Source organism: Prionailurus bengalensis, chromosome C2, assembly GCF_016509475.1.
Source record: "Prionailurus bengalensis isolate Pbe53 chromosome C2, Fcat_Pben_1.1_paternal_pri, whole genome shotgun sequence".
Taxonomy (NCBI): Eukaryota; Metazoa; Chordata; class Mammalia; order Carnivora; family Felidae; genus Prionailurus; species Prionailurus bengalensis.
In genome coordinates this window covers 157,908,167-157,927,990 of record NC_057350.1, presented here as the reverse complement: position 1 = coordinate 157,927,990, position 19,824 = coordinate 157,908,167, and the positions used below count along the sequence as shown (strand labels likewise).

The window sequence follows — 19,824 nt, the reverse complement described above, 5'->3', positions numbered from 1 at the left end:
GAAACTTTACCTCCCTTTTAAAAAGTCCTTTCACCCTTCCTCATTTATAATATGTTGTCTTTTTTTTTTTTTTTCAGTGAACTCTAAGCCCAACATGGAGTTCAAATTCACAAATTTGAGATCAAGAGTCGTAGGCTCTAGTGACTGAGCCAGCCAGGTGCCCCTATCATATGTTGTGTTAATTACTTCCTCTATATGCACTGAGAACCACAGCAGACAAGGTTATAATTTTTGCTTCATCAAATAAAATTTAGAAAACTCAGAATTTAGAAATTTAGAAAATTTAGAAAAAATCTGTTGTATTTACACATTTTTCCTTGTTCTTTCCACTGTTGTTTCTTCCTTAATGTCCTAAGATCCCTTTTTTCATGATTTCCATTCTTTCCTTAAAATTCTGATTGGGGTAAAAACCACATAACTTGTAATTTACCATCTTTAACATTTTAAAGCGTACGGTTCAATAGTGTTACATATGCCTACATTATTGTGCAATGGATCTTCAGAACTTTTTCATTTTGCAAAACTGAAACATTTTAAAGCGTACAGTTCAATAGTGTTACATATGCCTACATTATTGTGCAATGGATCTTCAGAACTTTTTCATTTTGCAAAACTGAAACTCTACCCATTAAACACTCCTCATCTCCCCTCCTCCAGCCCCTGGCAATCACCATTCTACTTTGTTTCTATGAATTTGACTACTGTAGATACCCTCATGTAAGTGTAATCACACAGTATGTCTTTTTTTCTTTTTAGATTTTACTGTGCTAAAAACACATAAACTCTATCCTAACACATTTTAAGTGTATCGTTGACTGAGGTACAATGTTGTACAGCAGATCTCTAGACCTTATTTATCTTACTCAGCTAAAACTTTATGCATGTTGATAAATAACTCCCCATTTTCCAACCCCCACACACCCTGGTAACCACCATTCCAGTCTTTAATCTTATAAATTAGACTATTTTAGACAGTGCATATAAATGGAATTGTGTGGTACTTGTCTTTCTGTGTCTGGTGTATTTCACCTAGCATAATGTCCTAAAGGTCCATCCACGTTGTCAAATAGTGCAGAATTTCCCTCTTTTTTGAGAGTGAATGGTATTATATTGTATGTATATACCACATTTTATGTATCCATTCATCTATTGATGGACATTTTAGGTTGTTTCCCCATCTTAGCTATTGTGAATAGTGCTACAATGAAAATGAGAGTGCTAATCTCTCTTCAAGGTGCTGATTTAAATTCTTTTGCATATACACCTAGAAGTGGAATTGCAGGATCATATTGTAGTTGGATTTAAATTTTGAGGAACCTCCATCTTGTCTTCCACAGTGGCTGCACCATATTGTATCCCTACCAACAGTGCACAAGGCTTCTGGTTCTTCCACATCCTTGCCAACACTTAAAAAAATTTTTTTTAATAGCCATCCTGGCAAGTATGATATTTATTTGCATTCTCTTGATGATTAGTGAAGAGCATTTATTCATGTATCTGCTTGCCATTTGTGTATCTTTTTTTGAGAAATATCTATCCAAATCCTCGGCCTATTTTAATCAGGTTATTAGTTTTTTTGTTACTGAGTTATGTAGTTCCTTCTATAACTTGGAGATGAATCCCTTAGCAGAGAAATGGCTTCGATATTTTCTCCTGTTCTACAGGTTGCCATTTCACGCTACTGATTGTTTTCTTTTGCAGAAGCTTTTTAGTTTGATGTAATCCTGTTTGTGTAATTTTGTTTTTGCAGCCTGAACTTTTGGTGTCCTATCTGTGAAATCACTGCCAAGACCAATGTCATAAAGCTTTTCCCCTCTTTTCCTCTAGGGGTCTGTGTATGTATGTGTATAATCTCTACGTCCAAAGTGGGGCTCAAACTCGTGACTCTGAGATCAAGAGCTGCATGCTCTACAGATTGAGCCAGCCAGGCACCCCTCCTCTAGCATTCTTACAGTTCAGATCTCATATTTAAGTCTTTGATTCATTTTTGAGTTGTTTTTTTTATGTATGAATAAAGTTCAGGTCCAATTTCATTCTGTTACATGTGGATATCCAGTTTTCCCAACACCGTTTGTTGAAGAGATTATCCTTTTCTCATTGTGTGTTCTTGACATCCTTGTTGAACATCAGTTGACTATATGCACATGGATTCATTTCTGGTCTCTCTATTGGGTTCCACTGATCTACATGTTGGTATTTATACCAGTACCATACTGTTTTGGTTACTGTAGTTTCAATATATAACTTGAAATCAGAAGTGTGATGCCTTCAGCTTTGCTCTTTTTCAGGATTGCTTTGGCTATTCAGGATCTTTGGTGGCTCCATATGAACTACAGCATCACTCTATTTCCGTAAAAAATATTTTTGAAATTTTGATAGGCACTGCATTGAATCTGTAGATTGCTTTGGGTAGTATGGGACACTTTAATAATATTAATTCCTCCAACCCGGGAACATGGGATGTCTTTCCATTTGTTTCATTTCTTTCATCAATGTTTTATAGTTTTCAGTATGTAAGTGTTGCACTTCCTTAGTTTACTCTTAAGTATGTTATTCTTTTTGGCGCTATTGGAAATTGAATTATTTTTCCTAATCCCCTTTTGCAAATAGCTCTTTGTTAATGTATACAAAATACAACCAAATTTTGTATGCTGATTTTGTATCCTGTAAGTTTACTGAATTTATTTACTAGTTCTTTAAGTTTTTAAAATGAAGTCTTTGGGGGTTTTCTCTATATAATACTAAGTTGTCTGCAAACAGGGATATGTTTACTTCTTCCCTGCCAATGTTGATGTCTTTTATCTTTTGTTTTGTTTTGTTTTTTTAAATCTAACCTCTCTGGCTAAGACTTTTTAGCCTTAATGAAAAGGTACAGAATTTCAACAAATGCTTTTTCTGCATCTACTGAAGTGATCTTGTGATTTTATCCTTTATTCTACTGATGTCCTGTTGGATTCAGTTTGCTAGTATTTTATTGAGGATGTACCCATCTATATTCAGTAGGGATATTGGCCTGTAATTTTCTTTTCTCGTGGTGTGTTTAGCTTTGGTACCAGAATAATGTTTGCCTATAAAATGAGTTCAGAGGTGTTTTTATCTCTTTAAGTTTTTGAAAACTTTTGAGAAGGACTGGCATTAATTCCTCTTTAAGTGTTCGGTAAAATTCACCAGTGAAGTTACTTGGTCCCAGGCTTTTCATTAGGTGGTTTCTGATGACTGATTCAATCTCTATACTGGTTATGATTCTGATTAAAGATTTCTATTTCTCCATGACTTAGTTTTAGTAGGTTATATGTTTCTAGGAATTCATTCATTTGTTCTAGGTTATCCAGTTTCTTGGCAAATAACTGTTCACAGTTATCTCCATGATTCTTTGTATTCACGTCTTAAGTTGTAATGTCTCTTCTCTTGTTTCTGACTTTACTTGCCTTTCTCTTTTTTTCCATAGTCTAGCTGAGAGTTTGCCAATTTTATTTTTTCAAGAAACTCTGTTTCATTTATTTTTTTCTATTTTCTCCTTTTAAATTTATATCCGCTTTAATCTTTGTTATTTTCTTCTTTTGGCTAACCTTGGGCTTGGTTTGCTTCTTCGTTTCCAGCTTCTTTCTAGCTCTAAGTGTAAAGTTAGATTGCTTTAGGTCTAGTCGTGTATCTAGGTCATGGTTTTTTATTCATTTAGCCACTCTATGTCTTCTGGTAGAGGAATTTAATCCGCTTACATTTAGAGTGATTATTGGGGTACCTGGGTGGCTCAGTCAGTTAAGCGTCTCACTTTGGCTCAGGTCATGATCTCATGGCTCGTGAGTTCGAGCCCCGCATCAGGCTCTGTGCTGGCAGCTCGGAGCCTGGAGCCTGCTTCGGATTCTGTCTCCCTCTCTCTCTGCCCCTCCCCACCTCGTGCTCTGTCTCTCTCTGTCTCTCAAAAATAAACATTAAAAAATTTTTTTTAAACATTTGGAATGATTATTGATAAGGAAGGACTTGCTATTTTTAAAGCTAAGGAAGTTCATTTACAGCAGAGATAGGAGGCTGATATGATAGTACTCAGACTTGTTTTTTCTCATCCCCTTTCTTCCACTTCTACTAGGCTGCTAGGGGTCTCCTAGGACTCAGAAGTGTGTGTATGTGCATTTGTGCATGTATGTGCGTGTGTATGTCCCACATCCTGGGCAGTGCTCCCCACCAAAAGCCAGGGACTTAATGGAAATTTATGGAAACATTAAAAAAAATTAAAAATCCAAGCCACTTGTCTGTTAAAGTTAGGATAGGCCATGACCTAAGGAATCCAGACACTTTCCTCTTCCCCAGGGCCCAGAATCTTGCCCTGAAATCTGTTCCAACAAGAACACTGAAACAAGAAATGGCTTTTCCTCCCCCTCACCTCTCCGAGTTTGGTGGTGTGAAACTGAAGGCGCTGGCCAGGCTGCCTTGACAAGGTTGCTTGATACTGTGAGTAAGGGGAACGTAGGGGGTTTAGGATTTCTGATTGCAGGAGCTCCTCGACTGCTCCTTCCTCCAAAAAATCAGCTTCTCATAGAAGGTTTCTAGCATGGCCAGGGAGCTGCTGGCAGTCTCCAGAAAAGGGCTGCAATCCTTGGGACCTGAGCACCATAGTTGTAGGGACCACCTTTATCACGGACACAAAAGTTTCTCAGATTTGGGCTGGCTTGTTTATATCTCACTTTGTTCCAAAAGAGGATTGAAAGTGGCTTCCCCTGGCTAAGCCTTGTGCCAGGTGCTATTGGTAGAGGAGAGAGGGAAGATCCTGTCTCTGTCTTCCGGGAATTGATGTCCAAATCACAATCCTAGACTACTCCTAAATTCCCACTGCTAATAGTGTAACCACTGAAAAAAAAAAAAAAAAAAAATTCAAGGCATAGAGATATGGCTAAAAAGCCAACAGATAAGTCAGAATGCAATTAAATATTTAGTTAACCCAAAAAGAAGGTGGGAAAAGAGGGGCAAAGAATAGAAAACAAAAGGGGAAAAACACCCAACCGTATCAATATTACATTAAATATAAAGGACTAAACATTTCGATTAAAAGAGAGTTTCTCAAACTGGATAAAAGCAAGCCAGTCTTTATATATAAAAACATAGACAAGCTGGAAGAAAATGAGATGCCAGGCAAAAAGTAAGCATAAAAAGACATATTAATATTGGTAGACTTCCAGACAATGAGTTTTTTCAGTGATAAAGGACATTTAGTAGTGATAAAAATGTCAATTCATCAGGAAGATATAGCTAGCCATCATAAATTTGTATGCACCCGCATCGGAGGATAAGACCTCAGTGAGGATAAACTTAAAGTCTCAGCCATGGGATACTGTGTACTGGGAGTGCGGTTTAGCCCCAGCAGCTGGGACAGGATTTGTGGGTCCCCTGTGGGCTTGGAGTTGCTCTGCTCATAAAGTTTCAGGAGTGACCCGAGTCTAGCTGTGATAACCAGAAGGCATGAATAAACCAGGGTCCCTAATTTGGAAGCAAAATATGGGCCAGCTGGCTCTCGGGCATGCCACGGAACACCGGGCCTTCGGACTGCGAGCCCTCACCTCCGCTTCTCACCGTCAGCCTGGGAGGTCTCACAGACACCCTGGAGAGGGACAGGTCTGCCCACTTAGCAGGAGCCGTGAGGCCCTGGTCCTGCCTGCCACTGAGCCTCATGTCCTCTCCTCCCTCACTCTGAAACCCAGCCATGGCTTCCGTCAGGCTAAGAGTATGTACTGTTTCCAGCACACAAATGGCTGGTAAGCCCTTCTCGACCTTTATGCCTGCTCCTGCTTCGAGGCTGGCTCAGCAGGGGCAGCTGGGTGTCTCAGTCAGTCAAGTGTCCGTCTCACGGTTCCATGGGTTCGAGTCCCGCATGGGGCGCTGCGCTTACAGTGTGGGGTCTTCTCGGGATTCTTTCTCCTTCTCTCTCTGCCCCTCCCCCACTCACGCTGTCTCTGTCTCTCAAAACAAATAAGTAAACTTAAAAAAAATTAAAAAAGAACACCTGGGCTCAGCAGCTGAGAGTTAAACAGAACGACAGCTGTGCTAAGTGAAGGTGAATCTTGAGGATCAAAGGATTGAGTTAATAACTGACCAGACGATTTAAGGGAGAGGGAGGGGACATTGAGTGGGGACTGGCAATCCCAAGATGGTGGGTTCAAAGTACCCATTTAGGTTCGATTCAGGTTGCAGGTGGGTGACAGGAGTGACTGGGAAAGACAGGAGATGCTGGTCATATTGTGAGCTGCGACACTGAGACATCGACAGCACACAGTCTGCTTCACGCTGTTATCTTCCAAGGCGTTAAATGTTTCACTTTAAAATGGACAACGTATTCACCTAAATGGTACCAAGTCCCTATTTTTCCTCTAGAGCAGTTGAGTAGCGTTCCGATAACGAGATTGTCTCGTATCCCCAGGAGCGGCCTTCTAGCAGTTGGGTGACTTAAATGCTTGTCATTCTGAAAGGGCAGTGACTGACCAGGCCCCTGACGGCCTGGGCTTCCTACACAACATCCCTGAGCTCTGACCAATCTGGATGAAAGATAAAGCTCTACAGCAATGAAGACAGGAATGGGGCTTTTGCTTTTAGGGTATATTCCTTACTCTTTAATATACTAAACTGCCTGGGGCGCCTGGGGGGCTCAGTCGGTTAAGCGTCCGACTTCAGCTGAGGTCACGATCTCGTGGCTTGTGGGTTCGAGCCCCACGTCGGGCTCTGTGCTGACGGCTCAGAGCCTGGAGCCTGCGTCGGATTCTGTGTCTCCCTCTCTCTGCCCCTCCCCTGCTCATGCTCTCTCAATAACAAATAAATGTTAAAAAAAATTTTTTTTAATGTGTATATAATAAACTGCTAAAATTCTTCTTGGATAGCCTCTGGGACAAATGAGTTGCATAATAAGATTTTCAAAAGTCCCTCCGGACTGGCTCTGGCATTGAAAACGAAAGCAGGAAACAAAGCAAGTTTGAAAATCAACAGAACCTACCGGCGACACGGCCTAAGCCTACAAGTTAAAAGTAGGGCGCGTCTAAGGACGGCCTCGGAAACTGAAATGTTGGGAGCTGAGACGTGATGGTCACCTGGCTTTGGACCGGCGGTCACTTCCCTCCTCCTGCTCGCAGATCTTTACAGTAAGACACAAAAGCCGTTTTCCAAAATTCTGAGTCTGTGGAGCCTTCCCCCCCAGTAATAACTGCCTCCTCTGATCTCTGCAGGCTGGGGTCACGGTCCCCGAGGGGGACCCTAGAGGGGCCCGTCCCCAGCTCTGTCGAGAGACAGCACCGTCTGAAGCTCCCTCAATAAGGCGGGCCGCCCGCTGGCCGGCACGGGGCTGCTCTCGGTGGCCGCCTGGCTCAGCATGAGGCCTGCGGGGAAGGGGTGGGCAGGAGCCACTGGGCACACTCACGGCCTGCCGGCCTCTAACCTCCGGGTGCACTGCGGGCACAGGCGCTGCACACGGGCGCCGTCCGCATGGGAGACGCACATTTCTCCCCAGGCCCGCGCTCTCACCTGAGGGCTGCCCCCGTCACAGTGCCTAGTGCTCCCGGAGCACGGTATCCCCAAAACGAGGATCCAGGCCACCTCTCCAGAGTTTCAGAGTGAGCATCAAGTTGGCCTCTCCTGGTGAATTTTTTTTCATTTTTGAAAAAGTTTCATGATTTCTCTTAAGTTTATTCATTTTGAGAGCGTGCGAGTGGAGGAGGGGCAGAGCGAGGGAGAGAGAGAATGCCAAGCAGGAACTCACAAACCACGAGATTGCAACCTGAGCTGAAGTCGAGTCAGACGCTCAACCGACTGAGCCACCAGGTGCCCCCTGATGACCCGTCTTTTATTCTCTGGGGCCTAGAATAGAGCCTGGCACGTGGTGGCCAACAGGAGTTCGTAGGCTGAATGGGGTGAACGTGCAACAGACGTAATCCAGATCGTTCCTTGTTCTGTCCCGGCGATTACGCATTATCGACGCTAAGCTTGGACTGCAACTGCCACTGTTTCCCTGCTTTTCTGCTAATAATCCTTCTTAGTTTTTATTTGGGGCTCTTGGACTTTTGGCCTTATTATAGCTCATCTTTCATTCTAAGTCCCATTTCTAGAAGGAGCTTGTGGAAGTATAGGGACAAGATGGAGAAGACTTTCAGTCGCCAGTGTCCCTGCTGGGAGAACACCTGACATCTGTCAGACGGACCCACTCTGTCGCCAGCGGGCCCCACACTCCTCGGGAGGCACAGAGCTAGTAGGAGGTTTGCTGTGCCGGGTGGGCCTCCACTTGGACCCCTCCACCCTGATCTGAGATTTCTGGTGGATGCTGATGAAGGCCTGGGAGTCTGAGTGCAGGGTACCTCAGGGCACGGCAGCAAGAACGCTGAGCAGCCAAGAGGAGGGGCTGAAGTGGGAAATAAAGCACAGGGCTCCTGAATTTCCCATCTCTGAGAGCCTGGGGGTCAAGGGGGATAGGAGTAGAGAGGGTCAAGTCAATTATAAAACTGGATCTGAACTAATTTGGGAGTAAAGGCAGCACTACAAAATTATCTGCATTCCATATGCAGACATGTAGGGAGGGAGACAATTTAGAGGGTTTGGATACAATCTGACTCCAGACCCTTCACAAAAAAGAAAGTACCAGAGCTGTCCACGTCCAGCTGGACTTGTACCTGGAGGGAAAAGTATCCAGAGGAAATGTGACCATAAGGAAAACCGGTGGGGACGATAACTCAAGGCCAAAGGAGTTTGAATGACGTTATAAAAAGTTCTAGCCCCTGAGAGAGCAAGTTTCAAAGACCATAGTTTCTGTAGCTTAAGAAAAACCTGTGGTGTGCCTCAGGGGGAGGAGAAAGACCAGACTCCGTGGAGGCCAAGAGATCTGGGGCCTCTGAGCAGTCGTGCGACTTCGGGCAAGTTTCTTAGCTGCTCTGAGCCGCAGGGTCCTCACCGCTAAAAAGGGGACGTCCAGAGTGCCTCCACCCAGGGCTGTGGGGGGATTAAAACGAGGCAGTGTGTCCAGGGGCACAGCACAGCTTACACGGGCTCGCCCAGTGAACGCAAGGATGCCTTCCTTGTCCAGGCTCGCTCGCCGTCTAACGGCCGCTCGTGAAATGTGCACGAGAGGTCCGCATGGCCAAGAGTCTCGGTGACGCTTTTCACGGCTCATTTAGGATCCTGCGAGGTATTTTCATGCCCGTCCCCCTGTAGATATATGCGAGCAGGTATGGAATGCACGTATGACACAAGGATGGCCTCAATCTCTTGTCTAGATCTATCATCGAAACACGCCAAGTTCACCGTCCCTGAGACGATGACTGTGAACGGAGGGGTAAGGACGCGGGTCTCTAGACTAGGTTTGCATCGTAAAACGAAAGCAGGAACATTTAGATACCCTGCCTCCCAAGTTAGCCCAACTAACAGATCTTTGAAACCAAGACTGATGGCGCCTTTATAGAAAGGGAAACCAGAGAGACTCTCGGTGCCAGGGGAGAGCTCTTTCGCCCCCAAGCGGCGCATAATGTCACGAAAATCCCGAACTCACCAGGGCTTGCAGCTTGGGACAGTGGACGGAGAGCTGGATGAGAGTGCTGTCGGTTATCTGCAGACAAACACGCTGTGTCAGTGTGGCTTCTACGCCAGAACCTAGCACCTGATTTGGGCTTCTCCTGAGCACGAGGATCGAAGGTGCAAAATGGAACAGAAAGCTCATCGCCAGCACACCCGGGCTGGGGGCTCTTCTCACTGCAGGCCACCTCAGACCTGCCCGCTCGTATGGTCACTAAGCTGCTCTTTGGGCTCTCCCCTTGGGCCCCACGAGGGCCCAGGGACAGGGGACACACAGGAAGTAGGTAAGGAGGGTCCCCCAGGATTCTCCTCTGTAGAGTCACCCCATCACTGGACACGCAAGCTCAAGTCTCCCTTCGGCTCTGGGCAAGACGCGTATATTTCGAGGTCTGCAAACGATGGAGCTGAACGTCTCAGCTGTAGCCGGGATGGCTGAGAGGAGCCCAAAGTCCGTGCAGCCCGCTGTCGGGCCCTCGTGGGTTCCCAGGCCCCGAGACGCACACGGCGGCAGGCGGGTGCACACAACAGCCAGGTGGGGTGTGGGGGAGCGGCTGAGGCCCGCCGTCGGGACTGAGGGGCCAGCGCTAGCAGGGCTTGTCGAGTCTACTCACCAGGACGCATTCTTCAAGATCCATCTTCTCCAGATCATGGCAATTCTGAAAAAGCCAATAAAACCACCCCCACCATGTGGTCAGTGGTCAGGGCAGCACTGGTGGCGTGTGTGTGCGTGTGTGTGCGTGTGTGGGTGTGTACTGGCCCCGCCTCCCTTACTCTCCTCCAGGAAGGGGCGTGCCCTGTCCCTAAGCTGACCCAGCGAGCCAGCACTTGTGAGCAGTGCCTTCTGAATCACACTCACTTAAACGGGAATGCGGCTGCCCTGGGCTGCGCCTCCTTCTCTCACCCCGAAAGGTAGTGGCCTCCACCTTCCTAGCGGTTCATGGATATCATCCTGTACATTTTAGCCACAGAAGAGGCTCTGGGAAGGCATGGGGCGTGGTGCTTGGGCACAGTGTGGACAGGTGAAGGTTAGGGGAGGAGGAAGGGAGCGTATCACCATCCCCACAAGGTCACGGGTTCCCGGCAGCAGGCCAGAGGGGACCTCCATGATGGTCACGTCTGCCAGGTGAGGCGGAAAAGGGAACAGGCGGGGCACAGCCCACCTGGAGGAGGCACCAAGAGGCTGGGTCAGGGTGCGCGGGGGAAGGGCACGTACCACAGGGAGGACGTTCTCGCTGTGGTCCCACCTGACCAGGTGACAGTGAGGTCCAGACTGCTCCAGGACCTCCTGCGGGGCCACCTGAGCTTTCTGGGACAATGGGGAAATGCACCCTGTGCCCGCCACTCTACTTGGTACAATACCAAGAACACCACTTGGTCAACTCTGTGACGGGACACGCACTTTGCACACTCCAAAACCACCGCGAGTCCTTTGGAAGTGAGGGCGGTGAATTACAGTTGGGTTTTGTTTTCTGAAAGCTCTGCCTTACCCGAGCTAGAAGTGTAAAGCCTGCATCAGTCAAATGGGAACACCGAGCAGCCTCCAAAATCCTGGGATGCGAAGCGCACGGGAGGAAAAGGTAGTGACTGGTTAACAAGAGAAAACAAACTTTATGATGCACACTCTTGGCTTTCTTCTGCTGACACACCTCCGCTTCTGGAACAGTCCTGAGGACTGCTGTCCCCTGCCCAGATGAGGGGAAGGAGGCTTAAGGAGACACGTGGCCTGCTCTACGGCCCAAAGTTCCAGCCCAAACTTCGGAGCGAACCCAACAATCTTTCCACAAAACCAGGACATTGTTGCTGCTGTTGTTTTTAAGCATTATTCCAATATTTGTTGAATGTTTTGTAAGTAGGCTCGAGCCCAACGCAGGACTCAAACTCACAACCCTGAGATCAAGACCTAAGCCAAGATTAAGAGTCAGACACCTAACCAACTAAGCCCCCCAGGCGCCCCCATCTAATATTTGTTGACTTTTAAACACAATTAAAATCAACTTTTACTGAACAAAATCGTCTTGATATAGACTGAATTTAATGAAATTCCCAGTTACTGTAAAGGCAATTTTAAAAATTTGCAGCCAGTGAAAAAACATGAGTTAATTCTCAATGCCCATGCTTAACAGGGACAGGGGGATAAATAACACTCTGAAGTTAAATACTCCCTTATAGCAGTAATTCTGACCACCTTCTGACAAGTTTTGATCACCCACATTCCTTCCCCTATTCAAAAATATCAAAATTCCCCAGAATCATCCCTAATGAAAAGACAACAGACAGTCCTTAGAAGATGGGAAACTGGCCGAAACAGGGGAAATGGATCAGTTTCACCGACAAGTAAACAAGGAAAGAAGTATCTTTTTTTTCCCCCCACCTCTTGCACAGGGGTTAAGATGGCCGGTTCTGAGGTCAAAGTTTCAAGTTCAAACTCTACTTTTACGTCCTACTCATCACGTGACTCAGTATATTATGTGATTTTCCTGGAGCCCTGGTTTCTCCTCCGCCAAACAAGCGGGAATAGCAGTGCATGTCTCCTAAAGATGCGGGGAGGATCGAATGCGATAACGATACGTGAGTTCAACTGACGTTAGCGTTAGCATTTTGCTGCCATTATTAAAGTTTTAAGATTCGGGGCGCCTGGGTGGCTCAGTCGGTTAAGCGTCCGACTTCAGCTCAGGTCACGATCTCACGGTCCATGAGTTCGAGCCCCGCATCGGGCTCTGGGCTGACGGCTCAGAGCCTGGAGCCTGTTTCCGATTCTGTGTCTCCCTCTCTCTCTGCCCCTCCCCCGTTCATGCTCTGTCTCTCTCTGTCTCAAAAATAAATAAACGTTGAAAAAGAGAAAGTTTTAAGATTCACAGTACTTCTGGAGGATCAGAAAACCAATCGTTTTTGTTAAAACGAGACCTCCTTCTGCTAGGGAAGGTGACAGATAAAGCGACTGTGATCTCCCCCCACTTCTGTCCATTTAGTGACCGGTTTGGGGGAGAATCTGGTAACGTCTGGATGTGAGGCTATCGTGGTGACACCGTCAGGGCACTCTGACGTCAGCGGCCGGGACAGGATGGGGCAAACCAGGCGGGCACACGGGTGAAGTCCGTCAAGAAGTTGCAGTTCAGACTCCGGGGCGGCGAACTGGGTTACGCTCCGTCCCGCCCCAACCCGAGTGACGAAAGCCGCTGCCCACCGGCCACCACCTCCTCCGTCCCCACCCACTCCACCCGCTCAAGCGAGCCTCTCCCTTCCTGCGGGGAGGGGGGGGGGGGGGGGCTCCGGCCGCGGGCTCCGAGCCGCGAAGCCAGAGCGCGGCGCACTCACTGGAGTCGCGGGCAGTTGAGAGCCAGGGCCGTGAGGGAGGCGTCCGTGAGGTGGCTGCAGCCGGAGAGGCACAGGGCCTGCAGCCGATGGCAGCCGCGGCAAATCTGCACGACTCCTTCATCCGTCACGCGCTGCGGAAAACCAGAACAGGAAGGGGCGTCAGCAGGCACCGGCGACACCGGAAGGAGGGCAGAGAAACGCGATCTGGTGCCGGCCGGCGGGTCTGGGCTGCCAGTTACTAGCATTCCACCCTAACGATTTAAGAGGAACAAGGTGAGGGGCGCCCCGGGGTGGGGGGCTCAGTCGGTGGGGTGGCCGACTTCGGCTCGGCTCGGGTCGTGACCTCGCGGTCCGTGGGTTCGCGCCCCGCGTCGGGCTCCGTGCTGACGGCTCGGAGCCCGGAGCCCGTTTCAGGTTCTGTGTCTCCCTCTCTCTCTCTGCCTCTCCCCCGCTCATGCTCTGTCTCTGTCTCTCTCTGTCAAAAATAAATAAACATTAAAAAAACGAAGAACATGCTTATAAAAAGTAAATAATAAATAAATACATACATACATACATAAAACAAGGTGATGCACAGGGTGGACCTGTGTCTGTCACCTCCGCACAGCTTCAACATACCTGAGTGCTACTAACAGGGACTGAAACTTTAAAATTCCGCTTTCCTCCCCGGCATTGATTTGATTTTGTTTTTTTTCAGGAAAAGTTCATAAACTCGTGTTAAAAATCACATTAGATAAAGAGCTCGTAGGAATTGCCCGGTTAACTGACAGAACAATTTTTGGTTGAATTTCTACAGATTAATGCTTTAAATATCTACCGTCTAAATCATATGTGTGTATGTTTATAACATGCCCTCGAATGTTTTAGAAAATGGTAAATGGAGGAAGTCACTAAAGATTGACAAGTTGCTCGCACGCTGACATTGCACGTGAAGTCACCTGTCAGTGCTCTCCTAACACAATTCAGGGTCTGAACACTGAACGGCGCCCGTCAGGTCGTTATTTGTCCGGAAGGCGGTTTCTCTTGTATCTGCCACCATCAAGGATTCCAAAGACTCCTATGATTCGTTCACTAAGTAGCGCGCGCAACCAATTTCTCTTACTCTTCTCAAAACTTATGCTCCCCTTGAGACACCCGCAGGACGCAGCACGCGGCCTCTTCAAGGGTCAAGAGTGACTATGGCAGTGAGGAAGCAACAGGAGCGTTTCGCACGCTAACGCTATGACGGAAGGGACACCTTGATCTCGCATTTATCCTTTATCTTTCAACGCACTGTCACATCTGTCATTTCATTTCATCCACTGAGATGGGACGACCGTCATCCTCCCCATTTTGGAAGTTAAGAGAACAAAACAAAACACTGAGACCTTACCAGGGATTCCTTCAGGTTCGTGACGGTTCACGGAATTCCTGGTATCTTACAACAGACCAAGACCCCAGTTATAGGGGAAACGTCAGCGGCTCTGGATGGGCCATTTCGCTTCGACTGTCATTCTTTCATCTTGTGGCAAAGCGACAGATCGCGCGAGGACACAGACTGGGAACGAGGGTGTGCTGACCCCCCACCCCCCTGCCTGGGTGCCTAGAGGCGGGGCCCGCAATGGACCCCGGGGGAGGGCGCCCCCAGGGAAGCGCGTCACTTACTGAGCAGGACTGTAGGTTGAGGCTCACGAGCTCGTGGCAGTAATTCTGAATGTGCTTCAGGGCTTCGTCTTCTAACTGAGCGGACACAGAAAACAGAAGAGGAGGGAACCGGCTGCGGGCGCGGCGGAGAACCAGGAGGGACCAGCAGCAGCTCTCCGGTGAGGGGCCCACGCCGTGTGTCGCCGGCCCCTCGGTACCTGCGTGCAGCCCCTCAGGAGCAGGGCTTTCAGGCCGCGACAACCTCGCACCAGCGCCTCGATGCCGTCCTTCGTGATCTGGTCACACCACGACAGGTTCAGGTATTCCAGGTTTCGGCAGCCCTCACTGGGGGAACAAGAGGCGACGCGACGCGTGGGCAACCCGTCCCGCGGAGAGCTTATTACCGAGCGTGAACTCAGTAAATCACAAGCCACTCGGGGAGAGAAAATCGCTGTGACCCGAGTCTCCTATTTCTTGTTCCAATGGGACCGCTAGGTTTCAGACAGGGTGCCCCGGGGGCTTAGTCGGTTGAGCGTCCGACTTCGGCTCAGGTCATGATCTCGTGGTCGGTGAGTTTGAGCCCCGCGTCAGGCTCTGTGCTGACGGCTCGGGGCCTGGAGCCTGCTTCGGATTCTGTGTCTCCCTCTCTCCCTCTGCCCCTCCCAACTAGCACCGTCTCTCTCTCTCTCTCTCAAAAATAAACATTTAAAAAATTAAAAAAAAAAAAAAAAAAAAGATAGATGGAAAGGTTTTAGACACACCAGGATGCTTGTAGGTTAGGGTGTTTCTCCAGGCAGCGGGCACTCTTACCTGATCCCTTTCAAGGAGCTGTTTGTAATAGACACACAGGAAGTCAGATCCAGATGTTTCAGCTTGGAACAGAATCTGCTAAGGCTATAACACGTGCTGGAAAAGAGCAGACACACTAAAGATATTTTCAACCATGTTTCTCTCCCCTCACTCTCCGCATGGTCAATTAGCCACCGAACTAACTCTCGTTACTTACCTGTCAGTGATTTTGGTGCAACCATTGAGGTTTAAATGTTCAATGTTGCGGCAGTTCTGTGCAAAGGTCCTAAAAAGAGAAAACATTTAAAAACTCCCTGGACAGCCACTAGAGGGCGCGGGTCACCATTCACATTTAGAACAGTGCTCCTCAAGCTAAAAATTTTGTTTTACTGTGCAAAGAGCATTTAACATGAGACTTACTCTCCACAAATTTTAAAAGTACAATATATTATGGCTGACTTTAGGTAACGGTGCTCCGCAAACTTTAATGTGCACATGAAACAGCTAGGGTTCTTCCCACAGTGCAGATTCTAACGGTACTGCTAAGCAAACTGCTTAACGGTCTGTGTCTGTCTGTCTGTCTTTCTTTCTTTCTTTCTTTCTTTTCCTTCTTTTCCTTCCTTCCCTTCTACCTTTTCTTTCTTTCTCTTTCTCTTTTTTATTTCCTTTCCTTCCTTCTTTTCTTCTTTTTTCCTTCTTTCTTTCCTTTCCTTCCTTCCTTCCCTTCCTTTTCTTTCTCTCTCCCTTCCTCCCTCCCTTCCTCCCTCCCTCCCTCCCTTCCTTTACTTCCTTCTTTTCCTTCCTTCCCTTCTTTCTTCCTTTTCTTCCTTTTCCTTCCTTCCTTCCTGTCTGCATTTCTACAAAATTCCCAAGTGATGCCAGTGCAGCTGCTCTGGAACTACACGTTGAGAAGCAAAGCCTAAGACTGACTATGCATCGGTCATAATTCTCCTTCAACCCACACCTTGGTGGGTTGATATCTGAGGGTGGAGGCCTGGCTCCTTGTTACTGAAAAATCAGTTCGAAGCAAGGGGGTTGAATCTTTCTTGTATTGTGCCACGCTGTCATTTGGTTATTTAAGAGCCTTCCTGGAGAAACCATCTTTGGCCATTGATAGATCAGTGGTTGATCAGTATGAAGAACCATCCAGCTACTGGTGCAGATACTCAATCACAAAAGGCAACTTCCTCAATAATTTGTGGGTTGGTAGCAAGGCCAGAAGTGGAAAATTAAATATCTCTTCCTCTCCACTTACTCTTTAACATATCAGCTTGGACTGGCTCCACTCATCTGCATTTTCCTGAGATACAGCTTCAATGTATCTTTAGGGGTGAGTCCTGATTCTTGCATACAGTAGCCAAATGTCTCCCAAACCTGGCCTCAAACCACATGTCACTCTTATCTGCTCCTTCTGCCCTGGTAGGGTGCTATGGAAGTGAGCTAGAGCCTGGTGGAATGCCGAAGTTGAAGATATGGAGCCCAAAGTCTGACCAAGGTGATTAGAATGATCAGAGAAGAGTATTAGAGCAAAGAGAACTTTAGAGGGTTCCCCTCAAGAACTCAGTAGAGTACTAATGAGAGCATGCGTATGTGGAAACTACCCAAAGCCAGAGAAATAATCCTTAAAAACCGTTAAAGGGAACAACAGCCAGAGCCTACCCGGAGTCAGGAAAGTGCCCATTCCCACAAGCCAACAATGCAAATCATCTTAATCTGTGGGACACTGGGTAGAGCACTGAGAACTCATTGCTTCAGGTATACAATTAGCCCTCGACGAAACACTGCTTCAGTCCAACTTAACAAATTTAAAAAAGAAAAGGGGTTGAAGAGAACTATGTCCAAATAACTGTGTCCAGAACAAAACTCAAGAACAGTTATAGGAATACAAAATATTCAGCTACCAAAATAAAACTCACAATGTCTGGCATTGAACAAAAAGCTGCCATGCATTCAAAGAAGAAGGAAAACACAACCATAATGAGGACAAATTTTCAATCAAAGCTGACCCAGAACTGACACAAATATTCGAGACAGCAGACAAAGACATTAAAAGTTATTACAACTGTGTTCTGTAGAATGTAGTTCTATGGTGCAACCTAAAGATTAAACAAGTTATGTTTATTAAATATGCCATGTAGAGACAACAGAGATATTTTTAAAGACCCAAATTAAACTTTCAGACAATGGCTGAGATAAAAAATTTCCTGGATGGGATTAACAGCAGATGAGACATTGTGGAAGAAAATATTGGTGATCTTGAAGACATAGCAATAGAAACCATCCAAAATGAAACATGGAAAGAAAACAAGAAAAAATAAAAAGAACAGAACACGAATGAGTTGTGGGACAGCTTCAAGCAACCTAATATACATGTGACTGGGAGTCCCCAAGGAATAGGAGATTAGGGAGGGGGGGTAGTGGATATCTGAAGAAGTATTGGCCAAAATTTTTCCAAAATTTATGAAAACTATAAACCTACAGATCCAAGAAACTCGAAGAATTCGAAGTACAAGAAATACGAAGAAAAATACATCAGGGCATATCATAACCAAATTGGTCAAAAGCAGTGACAGAGTAATCTTAAAGCAACCGGAGAAAAAGACACATTATGTAGAGAGAAAGAAAAATACGGGTGACGGAAGATTTCTCACAGGTAAGAAAAGAGCAAGAAAACAGAGGAACAGCATCTTTAAAATACTGAAAACAAAACAAAAAAAAAACTGTCAACAAAATTCTATGCTGAGCAAAAATATTTTTCAAAGTGAAGGAAAAATAAGTTTTTTTAGACACAGAAGAGCTGAAAGAGGGGCACCTGGTGGCTCAGTCAGTCAAACCTCTGACTTGGGCTCAGGTCACGATCTCAAAGTCTGTGAGTTCGAGCCCTGCTTCAGGCTCTTTGCTGACAGTGGGGAGCCTGCTTCAGATTCTGTGTCTCCCCTTCTCTCTGCCCCTATTCAACTCGTGCTCTTTCTCTCTTTCAAAACTAGAAGAAGAAGGAAAAAAAAGAGCTGAAAGAATTAATCAGATCTGCGGTACAAGAAATGTTAAAGAACAGTCTTTAGGTAGAAAAAAGAGTGACACTAGATGACAATTTGTATCTGCACAAAGGAATGAAGAACTGGAAACAGTAACTACTTGGGTATATAAAGTCAATTTTTTATGTATTTAAATCTCTTAAAAAATAATTGACTATTAAAAACTACTAACAATCTAGTGTGGAATTTATATTATATGTAGATTGAAAATGTGTAGCAATAATGGCATAAAGGCTGAGTGAGTAAAACTGGAATTGATATGTAATATAATTTGAGGCTACATTATAATAAGTCCAAGATGTACGTTATAAACTCCAAAACAACAATCAAATTACAACATAACACATTACAGCTCTAATCCAAAAAAGGATAAAAAATGGAACCATAACAAATTCTTAATCCAGAAAAAGGCAGACAAAGATGAAAGGGAAAGAAAAAAGTGTATGGGACAAATAGAAAACAAATAGCAAGAGAGTAGATATAAAACCGACCATATCATATCAATTATCACTTTAAGTTTAAATAATCTAAATACCCAAACTAAAAAGCAGAGATTGTAATAATGGATCAAAAAAGCAACATCCAACCATACATTGCTTACGAGAAACTAACTTTAAATATAAAGATACAAATCAGTGAAAAGTAAAAGAATAGAAAAACATATGCCATGCCAACACTAATCAAAGAAATCTGGAGTGTCTATATGATATCAGATGACGTAGACCTCACAGCAAAGAATACTCCCAGAAATAAAAGAAGGCTATGTGATAATGATACATGGTCAATCCATCATAAAGGCACAGCACCCTAAATGTTTATATACCTAATAACAGATCTTCAAAATACATGAAGAAATAAAGTGACAGAACTGCAAAGAGAAACAAACACAAAATTATAGGCAGAGATTTTAATGTAACTGTCGATCAAATAAGAAGTCAGCAAATCAGTAAAGATATAAAACACTTGACCATCACTCTCAATCAACTTGATCTAATTGATATTTATAGAACACTCCACCCCACAGCAGTTCAAGTTCATATGAACATTTACCAAGACAGACCATATTCTTGGCTACAAAACAAGTTTTAATAAAATTAAAAGGATTCAAGTCATATAAAGTATATTCACAGATCACAATTGAGTTAAATTAGTAATCAATATAAAAATTTGGAAACGCCCAAATATTTAGAAACTAATTAATACACTTCTCAATAACCCATGGTCAAAGGAGAAATCAAAAGAGAAACAGAATACAGTTTTAATGGAATGAAAATGCAAACAAAGAATTCAAACTTGTGAAATGCTATTAAATCAGTACTTTGGGAGAAATTTATAGCACTAACTTTCCATTCTAGTAAAGGGAAATAGGGTTGACTTAAGCTTTCATGTTAAGAAACCAGAAAAAAGAAGATCAAATGAACCCAAAGTAAACAAAAGAAAAGAATAAAAGATCAGAATGTATATCAATGAGGCAGCAAAAAGGAAAACAATGAAAAAAATTTTAAAAACCCAAAGGTGGTTTTTTGAG

General features: G+C 45.4%; 1 protein-coding gene across 6 annotated transcripts in view; it reads right to left on the bottom strand.

Moving 5' to 3' along the window:
* The window catches only part of FBXL2 (F-box and leucine rich repeat protein 2), a 130,508-nt gene that overhangs the window by 37,516 nt on the left and 73,168 nt on the right, over positions 1–19,824 (bottom strand). For 3 of the 6 annotated variants that reach the window (XR_006299573.1, XM_043595864.1, XM_043595862.1), the window contains exons 6-13: positions 15,479–15,547; positions 15,283–15,378; positions 14,691–14,817; positions 14,494–14,568; positions 12,850–12,980; positions 11,022–11,118; positions 10,146–10,190; positions 9,512–9,568 (exon numbers count right to left, since the gene is read on the bottom strand). Coding sequence is in view for 5 of the 6 variants with exons in the window: in XM_043595864.1 (XP_043451799.1) it covers positions 9,512–9,568; positions 10,146–10,190; positions 11,022–11,118; positions 12,850–12,980; positions 14,494–14,568; positions 14,691–14,817; positions 15,283–15,378; positions 15,479–15,547 (697 nt within the window). In the remaining variant the exon portion in view is untranslated. Of the gene's footprint in view, positions 1–9,511; positions 9,569–10,145; positions 10,191–11,021; positions 11,119–12,849; positions 12,981–14,493; positions 14,569–14,690; positions 14,818–15,282; positions 15,398–15,478; positions 15,548–19,824 lie in introns of all 6 variants that reach the window. The other 3 variants (XM_043595865.1, XM_043595863.1, XM_043595866.1) reach the window with 2 other exon arrangements.